The 27,184-nt window shown below is 38.7% G+C and overlaps 1 protein-coding gene across 4 annotated transcripts in view; it reads left to right on the forward strand.

The window, feature by feature from the left end:
• Positions 1-27,184, forward strand: part of ZDHHC14 (zDHHC palmitoyltransferase 14) — a 336,782-nt gene that overhangs the window by 176,029 nt on the left and 133,569 nt on the right. For 2 of the 4 annotated variants that reach the window (XM_072643782.1, XM_072643784.1), the window contains exon 2: positions 23,531-23,703. In XM_072643782.1, the coding sequence (XP_072499883.1) occupies positions 23,531-23,703 (173 nt within the window). The remainder of the gene's footprint in view (positions 1-23,530; positions 23,704-27,184) is intronic. The other 2 variants (XM_072643783.1, XM_072643785.1) reach the window with 1 other exon arrangement.

Genomic DNA, 27,184 nt, shown 5'->3' on the forward strand with positions numbered 1-27,184 from the left:
AGAACTGAGGGATTTATAAAAACAAGAGAGCCCATGTCTTCATGATATGCATAGTCCAGAAAGGGCATCCGGTATATATGTATCCAAATATGTATAGTGAAAGTAAGATGTTACAAATGGATTCAATCTTGGATTCTTCCCGGAATTTCAAGTTCTTGGCTATGATTTGAAATTTACCAGGCTGGAAGTTCCAAGGTCACTGTGGGGTATAGAGACTGGTGATTGAATTCTTTTTTCATTTAGTCACATTCTTCAACTAGTTTCCGTCCAAGTAGTGACTTGCTCCCTAAAAGACTGTGACTTCAACACTTTAAGCAACGAGGCACTTTGGAAAAGTTTTTATTCCCCTCCTAGAAAGAGTTTTGGCATCATATCCATATAAAGTTCAGATAAAAACCACAGATACAAGATTAGAAGAAAATACATTGTGTCAGTTGCATTGCATGTAATATAATTTTTAATTACTAACAATAGCAAAGCTAACCAAGACCCGTGCTTCTTTTGAAATGTGGGCTGGTGATAAAGCTTGACTAACAGGACTCAGATGATCAGACACTATTTTGTAGAGCTGTTGACTGAGCTACCTGTGTAATAATTGGCACAATACCAAGGTGTAGGTACTCATCCCTTGAAATTTGAGTCCCATCAGACTTACTTACTTTGTGCTCAGCAGTATCTAGAGACAAAATGTTTATGAAGATCATGTCTGCTTTAAGTAAGATTTCTAGTCTACAAAAAGACTTTGGACAGACTCAATAACCTTTTGTAATTGGTACTTCAGAGAAATGTTTGATCTTGTTTACAAGGATGCAGTTGTAGCCTTCCTTGTGAATGATTGTCACTGTAAGGATCAACATATAATCCACAAGCCTTTTTGTGTTGTTATATACGTATCACTGATCTTTTAATGAGTAGCTAGAACTTTCCTTTATAGATTCTGAAGTCCTCTTACTTTGCTTCTTTACCTAATATGACCTCATACCTAACTCGGGCAGGATAAACCTTGCTTTGCTAGAAGCCACAAAAAATTTAATACTATGACTTTACAAGATTTTAACATTTTAACATTTGTTCTCTTTACCTTTTGACACCTTTCCTCCTTCAGCCACAAAAATAAACAAGGAAATTATGATGACCTGCTTCTTCCTGCCCTTTCCTCTGTAGGACAGTTGAATTTCCTACTGGGTAGTGAGCTCTGTAGCTCATGGATTTCTTGGATCATGGTTTTCTGAGATCTCTCCATCCAACAAGGCCAAACCAGGTGTCTCTCTGTATATATAAAATTGATTTGTGGCCACATTAAGTGCTACCTGCCCAGGGTGTTAAAATTGCTTGTTCTGGCTCTGCCTGGTACTTTTACTCAGAATGAATTATGCCCTCTCTGATATTAGCACATGCTCAGGCTACTGCTTCTGTTTACCAGCGACTAACTTCATTCCTCTAAGACAGAGGCTTTTAACTTGGGATCTATCAACTTGGTTGTTCTTTAAAAATACGTTGGTAATTATTTCAATATAATTGGTTTCCTTTGTACTCTTATGTGTTTTATTTTATGCCTTTAACACCATTGTTTGGAGAAAGGTTAGATGACTTTGCTCCCCACCCCACCCCCAACACAAACAGTTAAGAGCACTTGCTCAAATCTGTGTTTTCCCTGGGTCTTTGTAACCTTTCTTTTTCTTTCCCAAATGCTTATAGTCTATCGTTCAGTCAAATGTGAAGTGCTCACAGTGACAGTCCTCAAAGCTTGCAGGGTAAGATAGACCAAGATAAATTAAATTCGGTGCTGTCAATGTGTTTGTAATTATATTTCATGCAGGTAATTGAGATTATGAGAAAAAGGTAAAAATAAATGCATTAAATATTCTTATAATTGATGAAAAAATTACAGCCTCCTCAAATTACCACTGAAAAAGTCAGATGTTGGACCAGTTTAGCATTCTGTTACTCTGAAAATTAATTGTGCCTTAGCTACCTCTGTAAAAGTGAACAGCAAGGGAATGACCTCTTGTATGTTTCTGTTTTTTTCTGCCCTTGCCTTTACTGTGTGGGATAATCACATGGTAGTTCACCTCCACCTTCCCCCCCATCATGGCAGAGAAAGGCAGTCACTATGTATTAATGTAAATGGAACCTGCAACGTAAAACATGCAGCACTGTAGGTGATTATTTTCAAGGTGGAGAGAATATGATAATAAATGAGAAATGCTATTCCTTTCTAGCAAAGGAAAGAAAAATAGCAGAGTTGCAACTCAGGCGAGTGAAGACTAAGCTACTACTTTAGTTGAAAATGGAATGGCATTCAGTAATAGCCCTTCAGTGTGGATGTCAGATGACCCGGAGGTCACACACTAGCTAGGTAACCTTGGACTGAGGTCTCGGTAAGACCTCTATAAGCTGAGGTGGCCCCATCTATGGAATGGGAGAATAACGCCTGTCCTGCCTTCACAGGCTCATTGTGAGAATCAAAGGAGATAAGACTTTTGGAAGTTCCAGTGTGACACATACAAATATAAGGTATTGTGATCGTTCAACCAAGCTGCTTGACTCATAAACAAACTTCTCTAGCTCAAAATGTCCTCCCGCTTTTCTGTGACATTGTATTTGGCTCAGTAATTGGGTGATCTGGCTACATTATTTCTGAACTTTCTTCCTTAAGTTAATAGGTGGTGCAGGACATAGAATATTTTTTAGAATTTATTTTATTTTTAATTTATAGAACAAAACAAGCATTTCCATAATATAGTATAATTAAAAAAAATGATTGCACATGAAACTGCAAATATTTTATGTACAACTTGTTATTCCTTTTAAATATATAAAAAATTATCATGTAAATTTTTTCCTTCCCCCCTTCCCAGATTACTACCATTAGACACAAATAGGTGTATATATATATATATATATATATATATATATATATATATATATATATATATATATATATGTAAAATTATACTATGCATATTTCTATTTATATTAGATTTAAACTCAAGAAGATCTGAGCTCAAATTCTGCCTCATATACTTAAATGCTGCTTGACTATAGGTCTAAGTCATTCAAGACTCATTTTAAGTCACTCAGTCTCTTTCCTCCTCCATTTACTCCTGAAAATGAGGATAATAATAACACCAACCTCATGGTGTTGTTGTGGAGATCAAATGAGATAGTGTGTTAAGTACTTTGCAAACCACACACATACACATGTGTATATGTATGTATGTATGTACATATAGAGAGATTTAGTCATCTTTAATGAATTATAATGAGTAATATAATGAATTACAGTGAATAATAATGAGTATAGGCTAAGCATTTTTTTCTAATCAGAAGCATTCTATTCACATGAAATAGTTTTATTTGAAAAACTATATAATTTTATGAGGACAAATAGTTGACTTTGGAAATGAGGCAAAAGCTATTTTCCAAGCCAGATGTAAATGATTAGTTATTTTCATCCCAAGTATTCTGTATTTGTCCTATATTAACCAACTAATAGGTTGCTAAGAGGTTAACAGTGCCAAATAGGTGTACTTTTTTAAAGACCAAAAATATTTTCAATCCTGAGGGAATTATATAATGGAAAATTGACTTCTATTTCATATAACTTTTTTAATTGCATAAGGTGTTAAAATGCCCTGTTCTCCCAATATGTGACGTACTGAGAAAGAGAGGACCTCCACTATATTTAGGGCAGCAGAGATTTAAATGAATCTGCCAGGAGAAGTAATATAGAGACATGGTTTATTTTTAAAGTTTGTTCCAATTGTCTACTGTTCTCTCACACTAGCCCATAGATCCAAACCTTGGTCTAGGAAAGGTAATCTGACATAGAAGATAGAATGCTAGAGGTGAAGATGGGGAGACCTAGATTTAAATCTAGCTCCAGACACTTACTAGCTATGCCACCCTGAGAAAGTCACTTAATTTCTCTTAGCCTCAATTTTCTCATCTGTAACAGAAAAAGATTTGAACTTGATGACATCTGATATCTCTAACAGCTTTAAAGCTGTGACCTCGAGGGCTGCCTTAAGATAGGATATTTTTTTTCTTATCCCATGGCATACCATTCTTAGCATACCATTCTTAGTCCAGAGCTATTCCAAGGAAAGATTAATTATGGGTCAAATGAGGAATACCAACCTGCTATTGTTGGGACAGCAGTCCTAGAACATGTGGTTTTGTTGTGATCTTCCAGACCTCTGAGGGATCCAGTAGAGTTAAATCTTAGTCACTGCTAAAACAGACTTCTAAGAGAGTTCAGATTGGTACAAACTATCCAGCTTTATACTGGGTGTAATCTGTTTGTCCCCCTGACATTGCAGAACTTGTCTAAATTGCTTGGGGGTGGGGATTGACTAGAATGTACCATGGCCAGTGGTACATTCTCCATTCTTATCTACATCTTACCTGTTACCACTAACCCAGTAGATCGTAGTGTTCCGAAGGTATTCCATTATAGAATCTCAGACTCCCAGGGGTAGAAGAGGCCTCAGACCTCATCCAGTCCAACATGTACCCTGGGGGAAATCTCATCAATAGGATCCTCCTCAAAGCAGTAGTTCAAATTTTTCTTGAAGATCATTAGCAATAAGGCACAAACTACCTCCTGAGGAAGTTACTTTTAGGCAGTTCTAAATATTAGGAAAATTTCCCCTATATCAAGTTTGAAATCTGCTTTTCTGCCATTTCCATCCATTGTTTTCTACTTCTGCCCTCTGGGACCAGCAGAACAAATCTAATTGCTGTTCCACATGACAGCCTTTCACATATGTGAAGACAGCTTTCATATTCCACTCTCCACCCCTAAACCCCTCCAAAAAATCCTTCTCTTCTCCAGGATAAGAATCCTCGGTTGCACCAGCTGGTCCTCTTTGGTGAATATTCTTCAGCTCTTTTGTGTCATGGACACCTTTGGCAAGACCTGTGAATCCCTTCACAAAACAATGTTCTAAAAAACATTAAATATTATACATAGGATTAAAAAGGAAGCAAATTTGTTGAAATAGTTATCAATTTTAAAAAATTGTAATAGAGTCCACAGACCTCCTGAAATCTATCCATGCACCCCTTGTGGGTTCAAGGATAAGAACCCTGTGAGAAGAGTGCCATACCTATTACATCTAGTAGCTCCAAATATCCATTGGTCAATCTTCCATTCCTTTTCTGTATCACATTCTCCTTTCCTTCAACCTGCTGGTCAAAGTTAGGATTTTCCTCTACCCTTTGCAATTCTTTTTCTTCTATGCTTTCCCTTGGAAGTATTTCTCTCAATTCTCTCTCATAAGCTGAAGAATAGAGAGGTGTTTCCCTCAAGCCTTTTACCTTCTCCCATAGTAGGGAGATCATCCTGTTTTTTCAGACATGTAACTCTTACTTGGCACTAGCTGAAATACAACTATATTGTGTTATTAGCAGGTATCTGAAAAAGTCCCCTTATCCTCTTTACTTGCTAGATCTAGGATATTCAGTTCTCTAAAGCTTGCTCATAAGGGTTACTCTCATAGCACCTTGGATGTAGAGCTGGAGGGAGTATTGGAGGTCCTCTAATCTATATTCTTCATTTTGTTGATAAAGAAACTGACCCTAAGAGGTAAAGTGACTAGCCCAACATCACAAATTTAGTCACTGTCAGAGGTGGGATTTTTGGCCTGGGATCCCTCTTTTCTATGATGATGTTCCCTGCTTATTTGTTCAAGCATGTTTGACCCAGTAAGCAGGTTCTGCCAAAGCCAGAGTGCAAACACTAACTGAACTGAGCTGCCCTGCTGTCAAGTCCTATCCAGAACTGGACTAAAATCCAGCTTCCTGCTCCATCTTCCCTCTTTCTTCCTCTCTCTTCTATCCTTTTTTCTCCTGATCAGACTTTAGACACTGTACCTACACCTTACTCCTTTGCTGCCTTAATGTACTATGAGATGTTCAGACAGGACACTTCCCCAACAGTGAAGGCAGAAACAGATTGCTGCCTAATTGCAGCCTTATCTAGAGGTCAATGGAGTTGGACTCAACTTTCCTGAGTGCCTCTTAGCCCTGTGATTCAAAGACAAAGACAAAATTACTGCTCGCCCTATGACATAGCCAGATTCTTAGACTAAAAACTTGAAACCTGGTTCTTTACTGCTTTCTGGTAGCAAGCACAGAACATGATACTGATAAAGGAAATGATGAAAATGAGTTAAAGAAGTTGCTGCTGATGACACCTCCTTGTGATCATATTTTTTTTCTCTGTGTGCCGTTTACCCAGTAGACTAAACATTTTTTTTTCCTGCTCCCTCCAATCACTGATTACACTTGATACAAACCCATCCTAGTAAGATACATACCTTTCCTAGGCATCCAGGTGGCTCGGTGGATAGAGCACTGGACCTGTAGCAGGATGACCAGAGTTAAAATTCATCCTCAGATAACTGGGCAAGTCACTTAACCTCTGTTTGCCATTGGAGAGGGAAATGGCAAACCACTCCAATATCTTTGCCAAGAAAACCTCATGAACAGTACTGGCGTGCTATGGTCCTTGGGATCACAAATAGTTGGACACAACTAAACAATAACAAAAACTTCCCAATGATAATATGTCTAGTGTAAAATACCAATTTGATAACACATTAGAAAAATACAGAAAGGTCTCCTGGGAGTCTGTTTTTAGAAAAGAAATGGAAAGTAAATGAGATTAAATGACTAACATAATTCTATATTGCATCCATCTTTTCTTCCGTGTGTTGCACTTACTGTCATTCTAGTGAATATAGGTAATAAATAACAGTCAGCACTGTACCTTTGCTGACACTAACCAAAAGGTATATCTGCCATGTGACAAGGCTCTGAGTTATTGATACTTTAATAAGACTGATGATATCATTCCTCCACTTGCTCCCTATACATATTGTAGTAATACCCAATTCATTCAAAGGTTAGATTTCCAGGAAGCCCAACTCTCAGTAGTGATCAAAAGCAGGAAAAAGATTCTCAGTGGAAAAGCTATTACAAAGTCCTTACATTCCTATAGAAAAGGCCTGGTGACTTTCTAAGGTTAGAACAAGACTTGGAGTTTCATGTAAAATTAAATTAACTGATTTAACAAATGAGATAGTGGAAGCATTTGGGAATTAGACTGCTTAAGCGTGAAGCAGTATGAGTAGCAGTTATGGAAGCTTCAGTGATAAGTGGAAATCAAATGTTCCTGGAGGCTATTCCTATGTTTCAGGACAAGTGCAGTGATTGATTACCCTGAGTTATGAAGAAGACATTTAAGCGGGAATCCCCTACTTAAGAAGGCAGAGAAGTATGTGTGTTCCATTTTAGGAAGATTTTCATCAAAAAGGGGGGTTGTTTTTTTTTTTTTAAATTTTAAGAAAGAGCTTATATTTTAAAAGAGAGGGAATTTTCTTATTTAACTGAAAAAAATCTCTAAACATTCTCTACAGATGCCTTATTAAAAAAAAAAAAAGGTCTAATTAGATCAAAGTTAAGTTTCTTATGAAAGCTTCTATTTCTAAGACTCCACTGCATCCCTTCTCCCACTTTTCATGCTCCCTTTGGAATAATGAATGAATGAATGAATGATAAAGCATTTATTCCAAGCTTCCTATTTGTCAGACACTATGCTAAGTGCCAAGGATGCAAAATACAAGCAAGTTAAGATTGTGCCTGTGCTCAAGGAGCTTACTTTCTAATGAGGAAAAACAATGTACGAAGGGAAACTGGAGAGTAACAACACTGAGAAATACCTTTTTTTAGAAATGGACATGTAGGCTCAGTTCCGGGCCAGATAACATGAAAGAAAGCTCACCTATTCAAGCCCAGAAATTCAGGGGCAAGGTCTAGAGTCCCAGGGGTGGGGAACATGTGGCCCTCTAGGTCCTCAGTGTGGCTCTTTGACTGAATCCAGACTTCACAGATTTGTTCTGTGATTCCCCTTTTAATAAAATGATTTGCTCTGTAAAACTTGGACTCAAGGTGGGATCTTAGGAGAATGGCCATTAATATAAACCCAAGGAATAAGGTATTGAAATGAGTGGCATAAGGTAGAATACTGTGCTTCACATCTCTTCCTGAAAGTCAACAAGCACTTATTAAATGTTGACTATGTGCATCTTGTTGGTGCAGTAGATAGATCACTGAGCTTGGAAGCAAGAATCATCTTCATGAGTTCAAATCCAGCCTCAGACACTTCCTAGCTGTGTGACCCTGGGCAAGTCACTTAACCCTGTTTGCCTCAGTTTCCTCATCTGTAAAATGAGTTGGAGAAGGAAATGGCAAACCACTCCAGTATTTTTGCCAAAAAACCCCAAGTGGAGTCATGAAGAGTCAGACATGACTGAAACAACACAACAAAAAATGTGCCAGGAATTCAGTGACCTCTGTTCACACAGTTATCGAACCTCTGCACATGACTCTTTTACCCTTCTGTGAACTTAGAGCTCTCAGCTTGGTAAATTAGAGCAAGAATAATGTAAAACATAGGTTTGTCAGAACTTTTATTGTTCCTTTTATCTCTTTTTTTCCTCTAGTTGTTTGTGACTCATCTTTCTATACTCAATGTTGTGTTACAAAACCAGCTCACCCACCTCCCTGTTCATTTTTTTTCTTGAGCTAGTCACTCAGGTGCTATCCTTTCTTTCTCTGGGCATAGTATCCAGCGACCTGAGTGTTCAGTTTCCCTTTAGTGAACAGTGGACACTATTTGGGCAGCTAGGGGGTGCAGTGGATAGAGTGACAGGCCTGGAGTCACAAAGAATCAACCTTCCTGAGTTCCATTCTGGCCTCAGACAGTAACTGTGGTCCTGGGGAAGTCACTTAACTCAGATTTGCCTCAGTTTTCTCATCTGTAAAATGAGCTAAAGAAGGAAATGGCAAACCACTCCAGTATCTTTGCCAAGAAAGCCCCAAATGGGGTAATGAAGAGTTAGATGTGACTGAAAAACAACTGAAGTAGATGCCTAATTACATTTGTAGGAGTATCTGTCAATTAGAGTGGTCAGTAGGAGAAGGACTTTTCAAACTGGGCTATCTGGAAGTTTGTTATCTGCACAGTTATGGTCTCTAGTATTTATGTAAATTGCTAGCATGCACACACACACGTGTGTGTATGTTTGTTATCTGCATAGTTATGGTCTTTAGGTATTTATGTGAAATTACTGGTATGTACACACATGTGTATGTATACATAAATGCACTGTACTATGTACTTGACCAAGGTCACATGGCTAATCAATAGCAGAGCTAGGAGAAGTTTTATGAAGATATTATTGCTGAATCCAGTTCCCTTTTTTTACATCTCTAAATCATGCTCCATTTCCCCTATAGCAGCACATTTGTTTCCAAGTGCAATTAGCAACTGTGCCAGCAAGTGAACAAGACAAGTATTATCACTTACCTAAAAGCAAATTATTGATTATACTTGTAAGAACAGCATAAGATGGAGAGAAAGAAACTTTCTATAGCACCCACCATCCCACTGTACTTGTGGTTACTGTTGTACTCTTTGGGCATGGCTTGGATGATCTAATATCTCTTTCATGCTGGGTGGCACCAGATTAAGAATCCTGTAGCTTGTCATCTTGTTTCATTCTCTGCCTTAACAGGAAATATTGGCTAGATCCACATCAATGTGATTTCCTGCGTGTGGGTAGTCCATCCTCCAAGGCAGATTGCAACCCCTCTATAATTTAATAGATAGGCTTTGAGAGTTGTTGTCACTTCCCCATGGTCACAAAGCTAGCGACTGTCAGAGGTAGCTCTTGCTCGGGTCTTGCTGACTCCAGGTCTAGCTGCTGTCCTCTACACCCAGCTATTTACATTGATTATAAAGCAGTATAAATATTGTTTTATTACCATTTGCCATTTATGTGTACAAGGGGAGGATTCCTAATTTAGATGTTTCCTCTGCCATTATAGATCAGCAGTTTGTCTCTGAGTCTTAGACAGTGAGTTACCTGGGGCATTGAGAAGTTATTACTTTTCATGGTGACACTCATAGCCACTGTAAGAGACAGGCCTGGAACCCAAGTCTTCCTAACTCCAGTATGGGCCCTTTCAACATGCTGTCTCTCTAGACTTTAAATGTTTTTGTTAAGATTTCACTATTTGACCAAGGTATTTTAAATTAAAAGATTCTGTGATTTTTTAAAAAAGATGGAAAATCCTAAAGTTAAAACATAGTACTAAAGAAGGAAATGTAAAGAACACAATTTCCATATGGACTAGTTATCTTTATTGAGATGAAAAACACTCATAAAACATAGTCCTAATTATAGCTATTCATCTTAAAAATGAATATCACTGGTCACAAGATCCCTGAAATACTTGAAAGGACTTCAGAGTATTTTGACTTTCCCTCAATTGGACCTCACAAAACATTTTGTTTTGTCCCTTTCTACTGTACCCATCATATGTTTGGTATCCCTCTACAAGGGCAGAGATCATGTCTTACTTAAACCTTGTATGTCTCCCAGCGTCTAGCACTGTGCTCTGCACACTGGAGGAACAATATTATTTGTTCAATGAATGGTAATTGAGTCCTACTTTACTGGATTTTTATCCACATGAAGCCATTATAACCATGAGTATCCCCAAGGCTCTCTCCCTTTTTTTACTTTTCCCTCTGTACTGTCTCACTTAGTGATCTCATTAGACTCCCATGGGCTCAATTATCTTCTCTGTGCAAATGTTGGTCCAGTGAATGGAGTGCAGGGTCTGGAGTTAGGAAGACTCTTTTTCCTGAGTTCAAATCTGGCCTCAGACGCTTAATATCTGTGTGACCCTGGGCAAGTCACTTAATCCTGTTCACCTCAGTTTCCTCATCTCTCAAATAAGCTGGAGAAAAAAATGGCAGACCACTCCATAAAGAGTTGGACACAATTGAAATGACTGAACCACGACAATAACAACAACTCTCCAATGCAAATGATTCCAGATATATGTATCCAACCTTGCCTCACCCCTGAGCTCCAGTCCTCATCAACTTACTGGACATATCAAGCTAGATGTCCTGTAGATATCACCAACTCATCTTGTCTAAAGTAGAACTTGCTTTCTCCCCTCCCCCCAACCCTTTTCTCTTCCAATTTTCCATATTACTGTCAAGGGTACAAGTTCTGTTCACAACCTCAGTGTCATCTTTACTTCCTCACTCTCAATTCACATGCAATCTGATATTATCATTTCTCCTTTTACAACATATGTCTTCACTCAATGTAACGACCACCAAGGCTGACCTTCATTACCTCTCACCCTGATTATTGTGATAGTTTTCTGATTGGTCTCTGTGTGCCTTAAATCTCTTTCTACTCCAACTCATCCTCCACACAGCTGCCAAAAGTGCCTTTTCTAAAGCATAGGTCTGATCCTGTCATTCTTCCCTATTTAAGAAACTCTCACTATTGTGTTACCTCCAAGATGAAATATAGAGTCCTTTGTTTGGCATTTAAAGTTCTCAGCTCAGCCTTTTCTACTTCTTTCAGGCTTACACTCTCCTATCCTACATACTCCTCAATCCAGGTATAATATAATAGGCTACTTAACTATCCTTGCACAAACCAGTCCATCTCCTCTCTCTTAGTCTTTGCTCTGGCTATCCTATATCTGGTGTGTTCTAACTTCCACCTTATCCTGGAATCTTTTAAGACTCAACTGAAGAATCATCTTCTATGGGAAGCCTTTCCCAGTTTCTGTAGATACTAGGACCTGAACCCTAACGCTACCTTTCATCTACCCTGCATTGATCTTGTATGTACCTAATTATTTTCACGTTGTGTCCCCAATTAACATATTAGCTTCTTGAGGGCAACAGATGTTTGGCCTTTCTTTCTAGAACTCAGCATAATAATTTTAATATTGTAAATGTTTAATAAATTCTTGTGATTGATTGAAAGGGCATGGATGGTGCATTGGTCAGTACTATAGCAAAACCTACTTAAAACCCATTTTACTTTCTTATGTGAAAGACAGATATGCTTTTGTACAGCATATGTGATTATATGTAGTTCCTTCTATATTGTTAGCGATGGCGAGTCACTATTAACACAGGGTTTTGTTTGTTTGTATATCCATGTGTACACTCAACCTACATACAAGTAGAATTGTTTGGCTATGAAAAAGGATTCTATTTCTGGGTCCAAATCCAGTAGACTTTGATGTTCTTACAGCAGCTCGTTATATTGCTCTTTGAAGTAAAGATAATGTCCAAAGAATGTCCTGTGGAGAAACAAAACTACCTCGCTACCCAATAATTAAATCCAGGTTTCACATCCACAGTGCTTTAAGAATTCAGTCAAGCATAGACCTTTCATCCACATGTTCAGTTATGTATTTTCTCATATGATTTAAATCCAATTCTTGCTTGTGAACCAAACCTCACAATATAAATACAAAATCCACCAATGGTTATGCCAAATCAAGAATATCCATGTGGGAATGAAAATATTACAATCATTTACTTTGAGATAATATTTGTAATGTGCTTAGTATAGCTCCTGGACATAGGCACTATAGAAATGATGATGATGATGAGGGTGATGATGATGATGATAGAGATGAGGGTGATGATGGTGATGATGATTACTACCCTTGTGTCCTGGCACAAGCTCTTTAACCTTTAAAGGTAGTAAGTGCTAAACTTGGACTCAGGAAAACCTGGATTGGAATCCTGATTCAGATACTTAACAGCTATGTAATCTTGGGTCAATCTCTTAATCTCTTAATCTCTTGGCCTCAGTTTCCTTATCTGTAAAATAAAGAGTTGGATTTAATGACCTCTGAAGTCCCTTTTAGATTGAAAACCATGAGCCTGTGATTCCTCTAGGCTCCAATTTATTCATTTATAAACTGAAGGTTTTGGATTAGATTATCTCTAAAACCCATTTCTAAATTGACCTTGGTGTCTTTGATGTTTCACCAAGCTCTAAGCATTCCACAGCACCTGCTTCAACCACCTTCTTGGCCATTGGAATAAATAATTTTCATCCACCCATTCCTATGGGGGAAGTCTTCACATGCTTGGGGTAGATATTTCCCTAACTCACCTTCCCCTAACTCATTGACAGGTTTGAGGCCCATCTGTTACCCATAACTTGGTTTAGCCTGTTTGCTGAGATTGTTGTATGCTCAGTGCATGTATCATGGTTCCTTGGAGCCACAAGTAAGAGTTGGGTGAATATCTCTAAAAGTCATCCTGACTTTTGTCTTGCTGCTGGAGTTCAAAAACTCAGGAAGATAGAGTGAGGCTGAAGACTTTGCTCGACTCTACCTCACTTAAATCCAATTCATGGCAAGTTAAGACATCACCTGTGATGTCATTGGTCTTTTTCAAAAATGAAAGACAAACAACAACCTCTAAACCTAAGGAACAAAGTTTGTTCTTTATTAATGACTTTTTTCTCATTTCCCTAGGTCTAGTTTTTGCTTTTGTTTCTGATGCTGTGATCATATTCCTCAAGGTACCTTTACTCTTAGATTTAGATTTACTTTGAGATCTCAAACTGGTTTTTTCCTTTTAACAAGCTATAAATCCAGAATAGTATCAACTGTAAATAATTCTTTTACTTTGTACATTAGGAAACAACCCACTGAATTGTTCTTCTGACATATGTCTCAGTAGTGCCAGCAGGTATAACACAAACGCTAACTAGTCCTACTGAGTCAAAAAGACTGAAAGCAGGTCCAATGAAAGACATGTTCATCTGTCACTCAAAAATCAGGCTAAGGTCAGAAAGACTCATCCTCAGAAAGTTAATTCTAGGTGATTAATTTTTTGAACATAAAAATTTGTGTCCTATTTCAGAATATGCCATGTGATGACCACAGTAATGTAAAGGAAAACAGCATTGAAAGACTGCAAGACGCAATGATCAGTCATGGTTTCAGAAAAGAATACAGGTTTCTATCACATTGTTTCAAATGATGTAGCAGCGAGAACCATTCTGATTTCAGTTGGCAGTTGTTAGGCAACATACCAGAAGGATGCATTTTTCTAAAGACTTGAGTTGGTTGGTGGCAAAAACTGAATCCTGTGCTCTCTAAAACTTCCAGTGATGGAGATCTCATGACATTTGGACAGGGCTAATTAAACATTCCCTTAGAGGAAGCCTAAATTTACCTGTCTGCATCATCCACTCAGTGTTTCTATTTCTACCCTTTGGGGCTGAGTCGAGTGAGTGGAACTCCTTTCCCACTATTCCACTATTCCTCCTATTTACTCCAAAAGTTCACATGGACTATTTGTGCCTGACCTGTGATAGAACCTTATGGGCTCATCTTGGTCTGGTCAGCCACAGTTGGACAGACTGTACTTTGACTCCAACGTAGTGATGTCATTTTGGTCCTCTTCAAGAATGAAGGACAACCATCAACCAAAACAATCAACTGATTCCTCCCATTCCACTCAAACTTCTCTTCTTTACCTATAATTCACAGTGAAGTAGCCTTTTCTATATAAATGAGTTCATCTACCATTTCTGGAAGACAAAAATGTTCACAGTGATAGCTAGAGAGGGGGAAGCTTTTGAGACATTCATTATTTCAACATTTGTTTCCCACTTTGCATTGAGTGGGCTCATTTCTTTTAAGTTGTGGAGCTGAATCCCTACTAGAGTCCTCTTTTGTTTTCTCTTCCTGCCACTAGCTGAGGGAGGTTTCAGAAGATTAAGTAGTTTTCCGCCTAAGCTCTCTACCTTCCACAGCATTGAGGCATGAATATAGGTCACAGTTTCCCAGTCAGAAATAGGAATCCATTTGGTGTTTATATCTTTGGCATCTGTATCATTCATCTTGTATAAAATCCAGACTCTTAGGCTATGGTGTCTTCCTCTTCACAGATGGAGATCAAAATGAGAGATTCCTGTCTGTGGTTGCTCAGAAATGTAGAAGCCTTTCTCAATTTGAGTGTGTTTCCCTGTTGCTGCCATAGTTTTAAAGCCATTGATCATGCTGGGTCATATGGATTGGATGAGATTTTTCATTAGCTCAGTTTTCTTCTCACAGCCTGGCAGTCACTGTCAGAATGAAGTCTGTATATTGCCTGATCTTGTTCCAAAAGTATTTCAAAATTGTCTTTTATTCTGGGTTATTTTTTTCTCCTTTTTTTTCTATGCAGCATTTATAAGTGTTATGTTTGAAGAAGACCTTGTAATCGGGATCTTTTTTTTCCTCTTATTTTTCCTTTCTGAAAGACATGTAAAAGGATCACTAAATCTTCCAAAGAGAAAACTGCAAGCTGTTTACATCTGAGGAACAGCTGCAATTATGTCCCTTAATTCCCCAATTGAAAGCTCTGTCTGATTTCTCACGTGCAATTTGGTATCTCTTCCTTCTAGTCAGTTCTGGACCCAGCTCTTTTCTAAATGTAGCACTTACCAAACTGCACATCATAAATCCAGGCCACATACATTTTTCATCCACTTTGTTTTTTCATTAAGAATAATTAGATCCATTTCTTTCATATTGCTGTGGCTTTGTAGTGTTGCATGGTTCAACACATCATCTGCATATGTTAGTATTTGGAGAACCTTTGGAGAACCCTTCATACAGGATCCTTCTGTTTGGATTTTGAACAGGACATTTTCCATAATCCTAGAGAACTCCTTATATGGTTATTTATACAAGGCGTACCAAAAGTCTTAGTGCATTTTTTTAAGAGAAAAGGAGAGAAGATGAGTAGTTTAAAGGTACTAAAACTTAAAGTCACACTAAAACTTTTGGGACACCTCATGTTTATCTCCCTGTTTTATCTGTCACTTGATATTAAAAGAATTCCGATCTGACCTCCTTTGCTCTTCTCCCTTTTACAGCATACATTCACTCAATCTATCAACTGCTGAAGCCCTATAAATGTGAGTGAAGGTGTAAGGTGGTTTGGTGATTAAAAAAAAAAAGATAAGTAAGAAATAATTCCTGCCCTCAAGGAATTTACAGTCTAGTTGGTGGGGATAAGTACGCAAATAAAAATAATAAGGGTAGTGCTAAGGGAGTCAAAAGTAGCTTACTATTGCAGAAGAGATCAGAGGAGCCTTCAGAGAAGAGGAGTCATTTGAGCACTGAGCGAGAAGACATATGCTGACTATATTCAAGCATCTGAAGGATTGTTAAGTGGATCACCCTTCTTTTTCTTGCCCTCACAGAACAGAAGTAGGAGAAATGATGGAAGTCGCAGAAAGGAGATTGTTGCTCCATATAAGAAAACCTTTCTAATGATGTGTAAGTTCTCCAGAATTGGAATGGACTTTCCCAACCAGGAGAACCAAGGAGACTCTTCATCAATAGAGACTTCAAATGAAGTCTGATCATTGCTAGTTAGGGATGTCATAGTTAGTTGATTGTCAGGTAGTTGATTCCTGAAACCTCAGCCATGACCCAGTTGTTAGACTTAAGTGAGGAGTGTGCTGAAACCAGCCCTTAAAGGCTAGAAAGAGCCATTTGTTAAATTTTCAGTTTGAGCATTTATCCTGTGGAAACTGGCAATGCAGGCTTATTATTTTGTTGATTATCTAGACTTAAGAAAATAGTGGAGAAAATGTTAATAATGCAAATTAAGTGTAAGAGTGTGTCATGCCTTTTTTGGAGACCTGGTTGTTAAACATTTACCAGCACACTCCTGCCTTTGCTCATCTTCAAAAGGTCATGTATTTATTGAAATTTTCCCATAAACTTGTATATGCTCAATCAACCATGAAGTTGATTTTGATCAATGATATACCTACTTTATTTTCTCTGATTCCCCTAAATGCAGGCCAGTTAACAGCAGGTCTGGAAGGAAGTGCTAATGCAACCCACCTACTCATCTCAGCTGTTGCCCAAAATCCTGATGGTGTGAAGGGGAAGGTTGTAATTATTTCAGGAAGCCTACAGAGAAAGGAAACAGTAGAGAAAGATATATTGAAGATGCAAGGGAAGGAATGGATAATGGATGAATCAAATTCTTGGATGAGGCAGGATCAAGATAAGATAGAGGGCAGAAGAAGTACAGGATTTGGCTTGGGGTGGGGTAAAAATGGGGTTATTTCTTTCTCTGAAACAAAAGTGAAGTAAAAAACAGTAGGTGAAGGGATGAAAGTGGAAAGGAGAGAAAATGAGGGGCTTCGTGTAAGATGACCGGAATCTTCTTAATAAAGTCAATGAGGTCATCTGTTAAATTTGAGGTGGGTGGGAAAATGTCAACATGAGATGCATAAAAGGATTCCCAAGCAATAGTGGGAGCAGAGTTGAGCTTAAATAGCATTTATTTGTAGTGTGTTCTATTGTTTAGCCCCTCACTCAGTGTGTTCAGGTGCACAAGTTTTCTTGTATGACGACCACGGGAATTTCTTTGGCTACTAAGCTTCAGGAATTCTTTGAAAGCTTTCAAGAGCTCTAGTGGGTGGTCTACTTTATCCAGCCTGAGATTAAAGATGTTTATTTTTTTTTTTCTTTCATTGGGTTTGAAATCTAGCTTGTTTGACTTCAAAGGTAGAAACAGAGCTTGCCTGTTCTGATGAGTTGGGCATTTTTCGTGATGGTGGTCCAGTGGTCCCTAATCCTTGTCTCTCATACAATGTAGTGTCTTTACTTATCTCAAGGGGAAATGGATGAATGTCTATGAGCTTTAACTTGTCCCTGCTCGGGTACTTCTTTCTACTAAAGAGGAATTGTGGTTGAGTGGGGGAAAAAATACTGGATTGGAGTCCAAGGACCTGAGTTCAAACTCTAGCTCTCCTACCTCAGCAAGTTATTAAACCTCACTGGGCCAATGTTTCCTTAACTGTAAAATGAGTAGGCTGGATTTGATAACCCTTACATCTCTCCTGCTATAAATATATGATTCTTTTTTGAACAGTTTGCCCTATCCACTTATGTGTCCCATTGCTCTCTTCCAGCATACATTAGCAAATTATTTGTTTCAGAGGATAATCAGGTATTTCCCTTGTGGTCAGGTAATGCCTCCATAATTTTTACTTTGTCAGTGAGAGGCATCCTTGCTATCCCTGGACATTTTTCTCAGCCTTACAGTTTGGGAATTTACCTGACCTAGTTTTGTCAAGGTAATTCACTATGCTCAAATATCAAGAAGGAGGGTACGAATAGCGGTGTCCAGTGATACAGGAAGGTCAAGGAGCATGAGGATGAATTAAAAGGCCATTGTATTTAGCATGAAGGAGGGCTTAAGTGACCTTGGAGAAAAATATTAGTACCAAAGATAGATTCAGTGAGTTGGAGAAAGAGTGGAATGGTCAGGAAATGGAGGCACAAACTACAGACTTTTCTTTCTAGGAGTTTGGAAGTAGATGGAAAAACAAGAAATTGGATGACATCCCAAGGTGATGACCAAGCCAAAGAAAGAGCTTGTGCCTTTTTCCCCTGAGATATAGGACACTCGAGAATGTGTATAGACTAAAAGAATCTGTAGGGGAAGAGACTGAAGATGCATTGAAAAATATGGAATGATTGATGGAACAAGGTCACAGATGAGATGAGAATGATTTCATTGCTTCATTCAATGTGTCTACTGAGTACATACAGAGCTAGGGATTATGAGAATATAAAGAAGAGTAAAGTATAGCCTTTCTCCCAAGGACATTAAAGCACTCTACACAATGCCTTTCAGATGTAGTGCTCCTAAATGATACTTTATACTGAGAAGAATGAGACTCTTTCTCAACTTGGAGAGACTAGAATTACATCTTCTATATAAACCAGGCGGTTATCTAAGTAGTGAAATTCAGAGTGGTATTTGTAGGTATTTGAAACAGACAGTATAAAAGGGCAAAGTTTTGGGCCCAGAGTTGAACAGAAGGAAGAGAACAGGTTGTATTGCTTTCAGGAAATTGCAAAGCTCCTTTATTGACCGCAAACTTACCATGAAAGCAAATATCCATATTTTCAATACTAACATTCTCCACTGTTGCTGATTGGCAAGTAGACATGGAATACAGCTGCCTCTGAAGATGGGCAGGCATAGATGGACTGTGTTTGGAATCATGTGACTGTGGTATCCTGGTAGAGTAGATAGAGTGCTAGACTTCAAATCCTCCTTCAAACTTTTGCTAGCTGTGTGACCCTGGACAAGTCTTTTAACCTCTCTGCCTCAGTTTCCTCATCTGTAAAATGAGGAATGATAATAATAATACTTACCTCCCAGGATTGTTGTCAGGATCAAATGGTATAATAAATGAAAAGCACTTTGCAAAGTTTAATATAAATGTTAGCTCTTATTGTTGTGATTATCTGCATTATTGGAGGGAACTCCTGCATAAAAACAATCACAGATCCATTTGATTATCTGTGTGCCTAAATCCTCAACATTCTTCTCCCACTGTTTGCTGAGGCCTAAAATTCCAAAATGAGAGATGAATTTCTTTGCCTTAACACTTAATCACCTGTTAAGGTGCTTAAAAGCAATATGTTAACATTTTTCTTATGCCTTTAGTGTATGTGCATTGATCAGGGCATCTCCTGAGAGAGCCCTTCGTTAGGAGAAAGGTAGTGTGAGGGAAGTGAGTGACTGAAGGGACAGGGCAGGGATGCCAGTGAGGGCAGAAAAGAAAGGGAGGCTGGTGGCACTGCCCACCAAACTTTACCCAAGTTTGGCCCTACTAGAATACCAGTACTCTCTCCCCCTTCATGATGGTCCAAGTAGAGGGGGATAGCAGAGTTTTTCTAGCTGATGCCATGTTATTCAGAAGCTGGAAGTCCATTCAGGAGCTACTGCAATTAGTGGAATTTCTTTTCCCCAGGACTATTTTGTGTGTGTGTGTGTGTGTGTGTGTGTGTGTGTGTGTGTGTGTGTGTGTGTATCCAGCTGTGTTTATGGTGTTTTAGCAGCTGAAGAAATTAAAGCTTTTAATTTCCCAATAAAACTTATCTTTATGTCTCTTCATTGTCTTTTCTTTAACAGGGTCTTTGCTTTTCTGCCCTAATATACTTACCTCCCACCTATGTATAATTCAGGCACTAAACCTGCAGCTTATCTAAATTTAAGGGGAAGAGCCTTCCCATCCTGTCTTTGTCTGCTATAAAGCAATGGGATTATTTGTAAAATACTCATTCTTACTGTATGATAATTTTCAAATCTCCCTCCATTAAGGCTCTGCCCCTCTAAACATCTATTTAAGGTTATTTGAGTACAATTGTTGACATTTGCTGCCACGTTTGCCAAGTGTCTGCTCTCTGAAGATTCTGAGGGAGCCCATTCTAGAAATTTAGCCTTCTGTCCTAGGGTAACATCTGAACAAAAATTTCTAAACTTATCAGAGACACAAGCTAAATGTGGAATACATAAAAAGTGAGGTTTTACAAATGAATCTGTCCATCAACAAACATTTGTTAATTCCTATTATGTGCTAAGCACTGAGCTAGACACCAGAGATACCATTAGAAAAGTGAGAGTCCCCTCACCTCCTGGAGCTTATGTTCTACTAGAGAGAATTCACTGAATATGATGTTTCTTTAATGGTAATGCTAGTTATATAAAATAAAGATGACTAAAGATTGCAGTTATTCTCTCAAGGCTTTGATGCATTTTTAGGGCTGGGATTATTCTGTATCATAACTTCACTATTGAATAGAAGAAAGATAGGACATTGATATATTTTGTGTGGGAGTACATCAGGGAGGCAGCATGGCCCCGTAGAAAGAACAATGGAATGGTCCTCAGGGGTATTAAATTTGGATCTCTGATCTTTCCTGAAGCCAGCTGTTAAAAAACCTTGAGCAAGAAACAGGCCCAGAGAGTGGAATGTAAGCACTTCAAAGCTGTCTTACCTTTGTCTTTGTATACCTAGCACCTAGGACAGTGCCTGGCATATAGTGCTGTGTCATTTTTTCAGTCCTCCCCAACTCTCTGTGACCTCATGGGGTTTTCTTCGCAGTGATACTGGAGTGATTTGCCATTTCCTTCTTCAGCTCATTTTACAGATGAGGACACTGAGGCAGACAGGGCTAAATGACTTGTCCAAGGTCACACAGCTAGTAAGTGTTGGAGACTGGATTTGCACTTAGGTCTTCCTGACTTCAGGTCTGCCTATCTATTGTACCATTTAGCTGTCCCACCACCCTTCAAAAGAAAATCGAGTAGTGAAATAAATGCTTGTTTATTTATTTGAGGGCATTTAAGCAGAGCTGCTACTTGGGCTCATAGATCACAGTTCTTGGAGCTGGAAGTATATTAATGAGTTTTTGGTATGTTGCTGTTTGTTTGAAGGAACCTGAGCTACTTCCCATTGAGCATGATGAATAGTCCCCTTCCACATCTGAGGAGTTATTTGGGCTAAAAGAAGCATTGCTAGTAGAATGGAAGATGTTCCAGGACTAGGACTGATTACTTTTTGTCTTTGAATCCCCCTACTATAGTGCCTTGCTTTTCATAGGTACTTATTCAATTAATAATATACTAAATTATTATTTTGAAAGCAGGTTTCTTATAAGCCACCTCTACTGATTTTTTTTTCTTCCTTAGCAAGTTTCTTGCTATTTTGTAAATGCTTTTCTCTCCATTTCCCCAAAATTCAGTTTCCTTAACTGGGATCTCTGGAAATATTTAGAAGTAGTTTAAGTGCATGCAGCGAAAGGTAGTTGTTCAGTCATTTGTGACCCTATTTTGGGGTTTTTTTGGCAAAGAAACTGGAGTGGTTTGGCCTTGCCTTCTCAAACTCATTTTGCAGATAAGGAAACTGCAAAAAAAGAGTTAAGTGACTTACCCAGGGTCACATAGCTAGGAAGTATCTGAGGCTGCATTTGAACTCAAGAAGAAGAGTTTTCCTGATTTCAAGCACAGTATCTATCCACTTTGCCACCTAGCTGTCTCAGGACAGTTATATGATGAAGCAATGAAGACTTCGATTAGCATCAGTCATGTATCCTATGACAGTAAGCCACTGAACTCTATTAGCCCTACCACAGGTCCATGAAATGTTGGTCTCAATGTGTCCACTCTACTTATTTTTCCCTATTATTTAGAAGAGGTCAGCTAGATAATAACAAGATCTATAAAGCACTTTTCTTCTAGCAACCCATTTAGGTGGATAGTTTACCTATCGTTATTCCCATTTAACAGATAAAGAAACTGAGACCCAGAGTTGTTAAGTGACTTGCCCATGGTCACACAGTCAGAGACAGGATTCTCACCCAATCCTCCTGACTCTTGGTCCTTTGCTCTTCCCCTTATTGCCCCTAAGGGTCATTCAGGCTTTAATATTTTATGATTGTCCTTTTTGCCTTGAAGCTCAGTAATAATTAAGTATGATGACAATAATCCAGAGAAGACCTTGATCTTCATGTGGTTCCCTTGAGATCTGCTCTAGTTACTCCAGGTCACCGGTACCATTAAGGACAGCTAGGTGGCACAGTGGTAGAGCCCTGGGATTTGGAACCAGAAAGACTCCTCTTCATGAATTCAAATCTGGCCTCAGACAGTTACTAGTTGTGTGACCCTGAGCAGGTCACTTAACCCTGTTTGCCTCAGTTTCTTCATCTGTCAAATGAGCTGGAGAAGGAAAATGGCAAACCATGCCAACATCTTTGCCAAAAAAACCCTTAAATGGGAGGGTCACAATGGGAGGGGTCACAAAAAGTCAGATATGATTGAAAAATGACTTAACAACCACCAGTACCATTATAACCTCTGTCCCTTTCTCAGCAGGTTTGCTGAATGAGTGAGGGTGCTGTTGTTCAAAACTGAATTAAGTCCCTGAAACCAGTAGACTAAATGTCAGAAACTGATACCTGGCTAACTCTGGTCTGCAGCATATAGCACATTCACCTTTTCCTGTCTCATCACACAGTTTCCGGGAATAATCACTGAATTAGAGTCTGTAGCATTTAAGTACAAGGAAAATTTTAAAAATGCAAAAAGCTGGGGTGCCAATCTTCTTGTGGTAGCTCAAATGTCTTTTGAACATAAAAACAAGTTAAGTGTGTTCTATCTGCAGAAATCCTTGAGTCCCTCTCCTGAAACTGGAATGTGATTTCATTTGCATAGCTCATTAACCTCCTTTGGATAGGTTAACTCCAAAATACTGGCAATGTTTTCCAGGCTTACAGATTTACATTTCACAGCATTTTGTCCCTACTGAATGTCACTGTGCTGTCAGAAACAAAGTTGAGCATTAACTGGGGGAAGGGAAAGCTTGGACCTGTTTTAAGATATCCTATGTCTTTGTCTCCTCTTACGGAATTCAAGAGAGGGGGATAGATTAGAAAGATGCATGGATTGTTGAGGTATACTAACCATGTGCATTTGTAGATACAATATTACAACGAAGACTATGGAAAGAGGCTCAGTTTCATTCTTCCTGGAGCTTCTTTCCCAACAAATGCAATCAAGAAAGACTGGCTTTGGCATTGATAAATTGTGGCAAGATGGCAAAGTTTTCCCAAAGAAAATTTATATTCCATACTATTAGAATTTTAATATAGATAAATTTTTAATGGAAATCAATTTCCTTCTTTAGATAAGCCTTTAACTTCTTAGGAAATGCAAGCTGCTTTGCTGTTGATTACTAACAGTACTTTGTTGTTTCTTCTTCCCTTCTCTCTCTCTCTCAATACCTGCTACTGGCAGCTGTCCATATTTAGCCGTGAAAATCACTCCAGCTATCCCTGTGGTTGGCGGGATTCTCTTCTTCTTCGTGATGGGTACCCTGCTTCGAACGAGCTTCAGTGACCCTGGAGTACTACCCCGGGCAACACCAGATGAAGCAGCTGACCTGGAAAGGCAAATAGGTAACGCCGAAGGTCTGTCCTTATGCTTTTGATCACTTGCCAACTCATGTTCCTTTCCTTCTTGGTATGGAAGAAACTACCTCAGACCTTCAAGTAGAGAGGGCAGGAAGTATTCCCTCCTTTGATGGGGAAGCTTATAGTAGCCTGAAACCTTCAAGCACCAGGCAACTGGGGACAGAATAGGAGGTGGGCTTTTGTGGTAAGAGGCATAAAATTCAAGAATAGGTGATGTCATGGTAGTTCCTGAGGATGATCCAACTTTAGGTGGTGTTCAGGATCCCAGTTTCTTGATTCATTTTACCCAGTCAATTTTTGTGCACGTAAAAAAATGTGAAAGAAGAAAAGAAAACTATAGGTTTTAGAGTTGGACCCCCCCTCCCTCTAGCCTCTAGTCCATTTTATAAATGAGAAAACAAAAGCCCAGATGGGTGAAGTGACCTTGTCCATGGTTACCTCAAGGAGTAAATAGCAGATCTGGGTTTTGAAGAAAGACAATATGGCTCTAAGCCCAGTTTTCTTTCCACTTATACTATCCTTTGCCTTCCTTGTTTTTAAAAACAAAATACTCATGACAGACGACTCCTCGTTTTGTTGATGCTCTATGTCTCTCCTCTCTCTCTCTCTCTCTCTCTCTCACTCTCACTCACTCTCACTCACTCACTCTCTCTCTCTCACACACACATGCACACACACACACACACACAAACAAACAATGTCATTCAGTGTTGGCTGGGCCAAACGACTTACAACAAGTAACTGCCCAACTTTCTCTGGAAAAGAGTCAATAGTGAAAGAAGAAAAACATAAAGTTGCTGCTTCCTGATATTTCTCTCATTTTCATTGTAAGATCTATTTTCCATACAGAAACAACCAACAAACATTCTTTAACTTGTATTCATCCAACCTGGGCTTCATAATTTCCTTTTTTTAGTGACCAAATTAACTACACCAAAATGTTGCCTTGCTATTTATGACCTAACTGAATAGCCTCCCCTTGTCTTAGAGTGGGCTCTGAGTATTGGGTTAAAGTCCCAGGGCAACCTTTGTGTTTGTTGGGAAATGAATTTCAGTCAATAAAATGTGAAGTTCTTTGAAATTCTGACCCCACAAAGATTAAACTGAAAGGAAACAATGAGCTAGGCCTTATTCTTATCTTCTGCCTTAAATAGAAAAACAGATGCTTGAAGATTTGTAAATGTACTCTGGCATACTTGAAAATCTGATGGTGACTAATAAACTGCCTTGATCATGGAACGTGTTAACATAAAGTCATGGTTTGAAAAAAATGTTATTAAAATATTTCTCTATCTTTATTTCTATTACTGAACATCCCTCTTCAGTCACGGCTATAACCAGAAATAGATTGCCTTTATCTTTGCCTTTTAGTGGCCAACATAGTCAACAATTGAGAGCAAAATTTGGCTTCTGCTAGTTGTAGTGCTTTGTACTTTGAGTACAGATAGTTCTACTTATGTTTTTTCTCTCAATTTCTACCTCTAACCCTTTTCTTCATTGTCATTCATTTAATAAACATTTATTAATCTCTTATTGTGCACAGTACACTGTACTAAACACTGAGGAAGATACAAAGATAACTAAAGCCCCTAATGTTTATCTTGCATTATTTTATATCACAGCTATCCACCATTCCATAATTCTGTCATTCTTACTATGGGACCAACCCATGTTCTCTCCTTGTCAGACAATTCCTTGATGGCAATCCTTTACTCCACAGCCCTTTCCCCCCAACCTTTCCCTGGAATCTTATTCTTCTTCAGATACCTCCTTCAGAAGTAACAAAAAAATTAATTGCTTTTTCATTTAAATTGGATAGCTCACTAGTAGCACTTCCCCAAACGAGTATATATTTTAAAATCACATCTGTGCATTTTTACAAGTATCATACTCATCCCTTCATATAGCCATGGCTTCTACCACTTCATAATTTCATAGATTCCCTTCATGGAAACTCTTGAAATGGGAACTCCTTCCAGCAATATGGATGGAAACCATGTACAATTTGGTGTATGTCATAGGGAGTTGCCTGAGATAGATAAAGGATGCCATTTTTTCAAAAGTAATACCCTCTGGAAAGTGTCATAGCCAGGATTTAAACCCAATTTTTCCTTACTCCAAGTCTAGCTATTTCTAGGTTACGGAAAGGTCTTTTCTATATTACCCTTCATATCCATTTGTGAAGTTCTGGAGATCTGTGACTAAAAGACCATATGCCAGTCCGAGTTGGTTTTCCAGTGGTGTGATAGTTTTGCCTTCCTTTATCATCCATCTGCCTTCTTGCCTGGTCCTCCTTTTGATCAAAATGACAATGCATGACCTATGCCTGTTAGCTTAGATTATATTTTTTTTAAAAAAGAAAGGAAAAAAAGAGCTTCCACTATATAAAAAAAAAAGTGGGTGGCACAGTGGATAGAGCACCAACTCTGGAGATAGGAGGACCAGAGTTCAAATGTGACCTCAGATACTTAATAGCCATGTGACTCAGAGCAAGTCATTTAACCCCAATTGCCTCCCCAAAAGAGACTCCATGACTCCCCTTGAATTTACACACATGTGCTTGTGCTCACACATGTACGCAGTAGCCTATGAAAACCTATCAAAATGTAACAAAAAAGATGACCTCAAATTCATTCAATTTCTTTTAGGACCACTACTCCTTATTTCCTTTAAATCTGATACCATCTCACCATTAGTCAGAGACTTTTTATTTGTTGCTTTTGTGAGGGAGGGAAAGAGAAGTGTAAACACCTGGCTCATGTAATTTTGCATGGCTGGGCTAATGATTCAGCTGGGGATCTTCTCTGAGACCATGAAACTTCAGAAAATAAGATTGAGCTTGAGGGAAATCTTAGCAAACTTGTCATCTACTATGCAGCTCAAGAAGCAAAACTGAAAAGTTAGGTGTGGGAAGTAATTATTATTAGGCTTGGTATTTATTCTGATATTACATTTTAGTATCTTTTACAGCATACTTAGGCATTGGCCTTCGATCAGCTCGAGCTAGCAGTTGCAGTAATCTCTTGAGCATCTGCCAAGGATTAGACAGCTCCCTGCTTTGCCAGACTTGTGGAGAGGAGTAGGTGGCAGGGGGAAGGGTACTGAGGCCTCAGATTCTGTCATGCTCCCTTGAAATGCCTTAAGAACCACTCTTTGTTCTAACCACACTTTGCTAAATGGTTTGTTTCAGTGTGTAATTGTTCATTTGCAGAGATAATTTCAGCATCTCAAACTCCTGTGAGGCCCTCGTGCTGCCTTCAGAATTGGATTGCAGCTTCTTGGACTTGACGTTACTTTTCCTTCATTCACCATCCTCCTTATCCTGCTCTCCAGAACTGTCTTCCCACTTGTGACCTATTTTGGTGCTGCCATGTTCTTTTGGGGAGATTTTTTGCCCCTTTACCTGAATCAGTATAAGCATTTCCCTTCCTGCTCCCTTTTCTGGAATAAAGGGAATCACTATGTGGGATGTCCTTCT

This window comes from Notamacropus eugenii, chromosome 2 (assembly GCF_028372415.1).
Source record: "Notamacropus eugenii isolate mMacEug1 chromosome 2, mMacEug1.pri_v2, whole genome shotgun sequence".
Lineage (NCBI taxonomy): Eukaryota > Metazoa > Chordata > Mammalia > Diprotodontia > Macropodidae > Notamacropus > Notamacropus eugenii.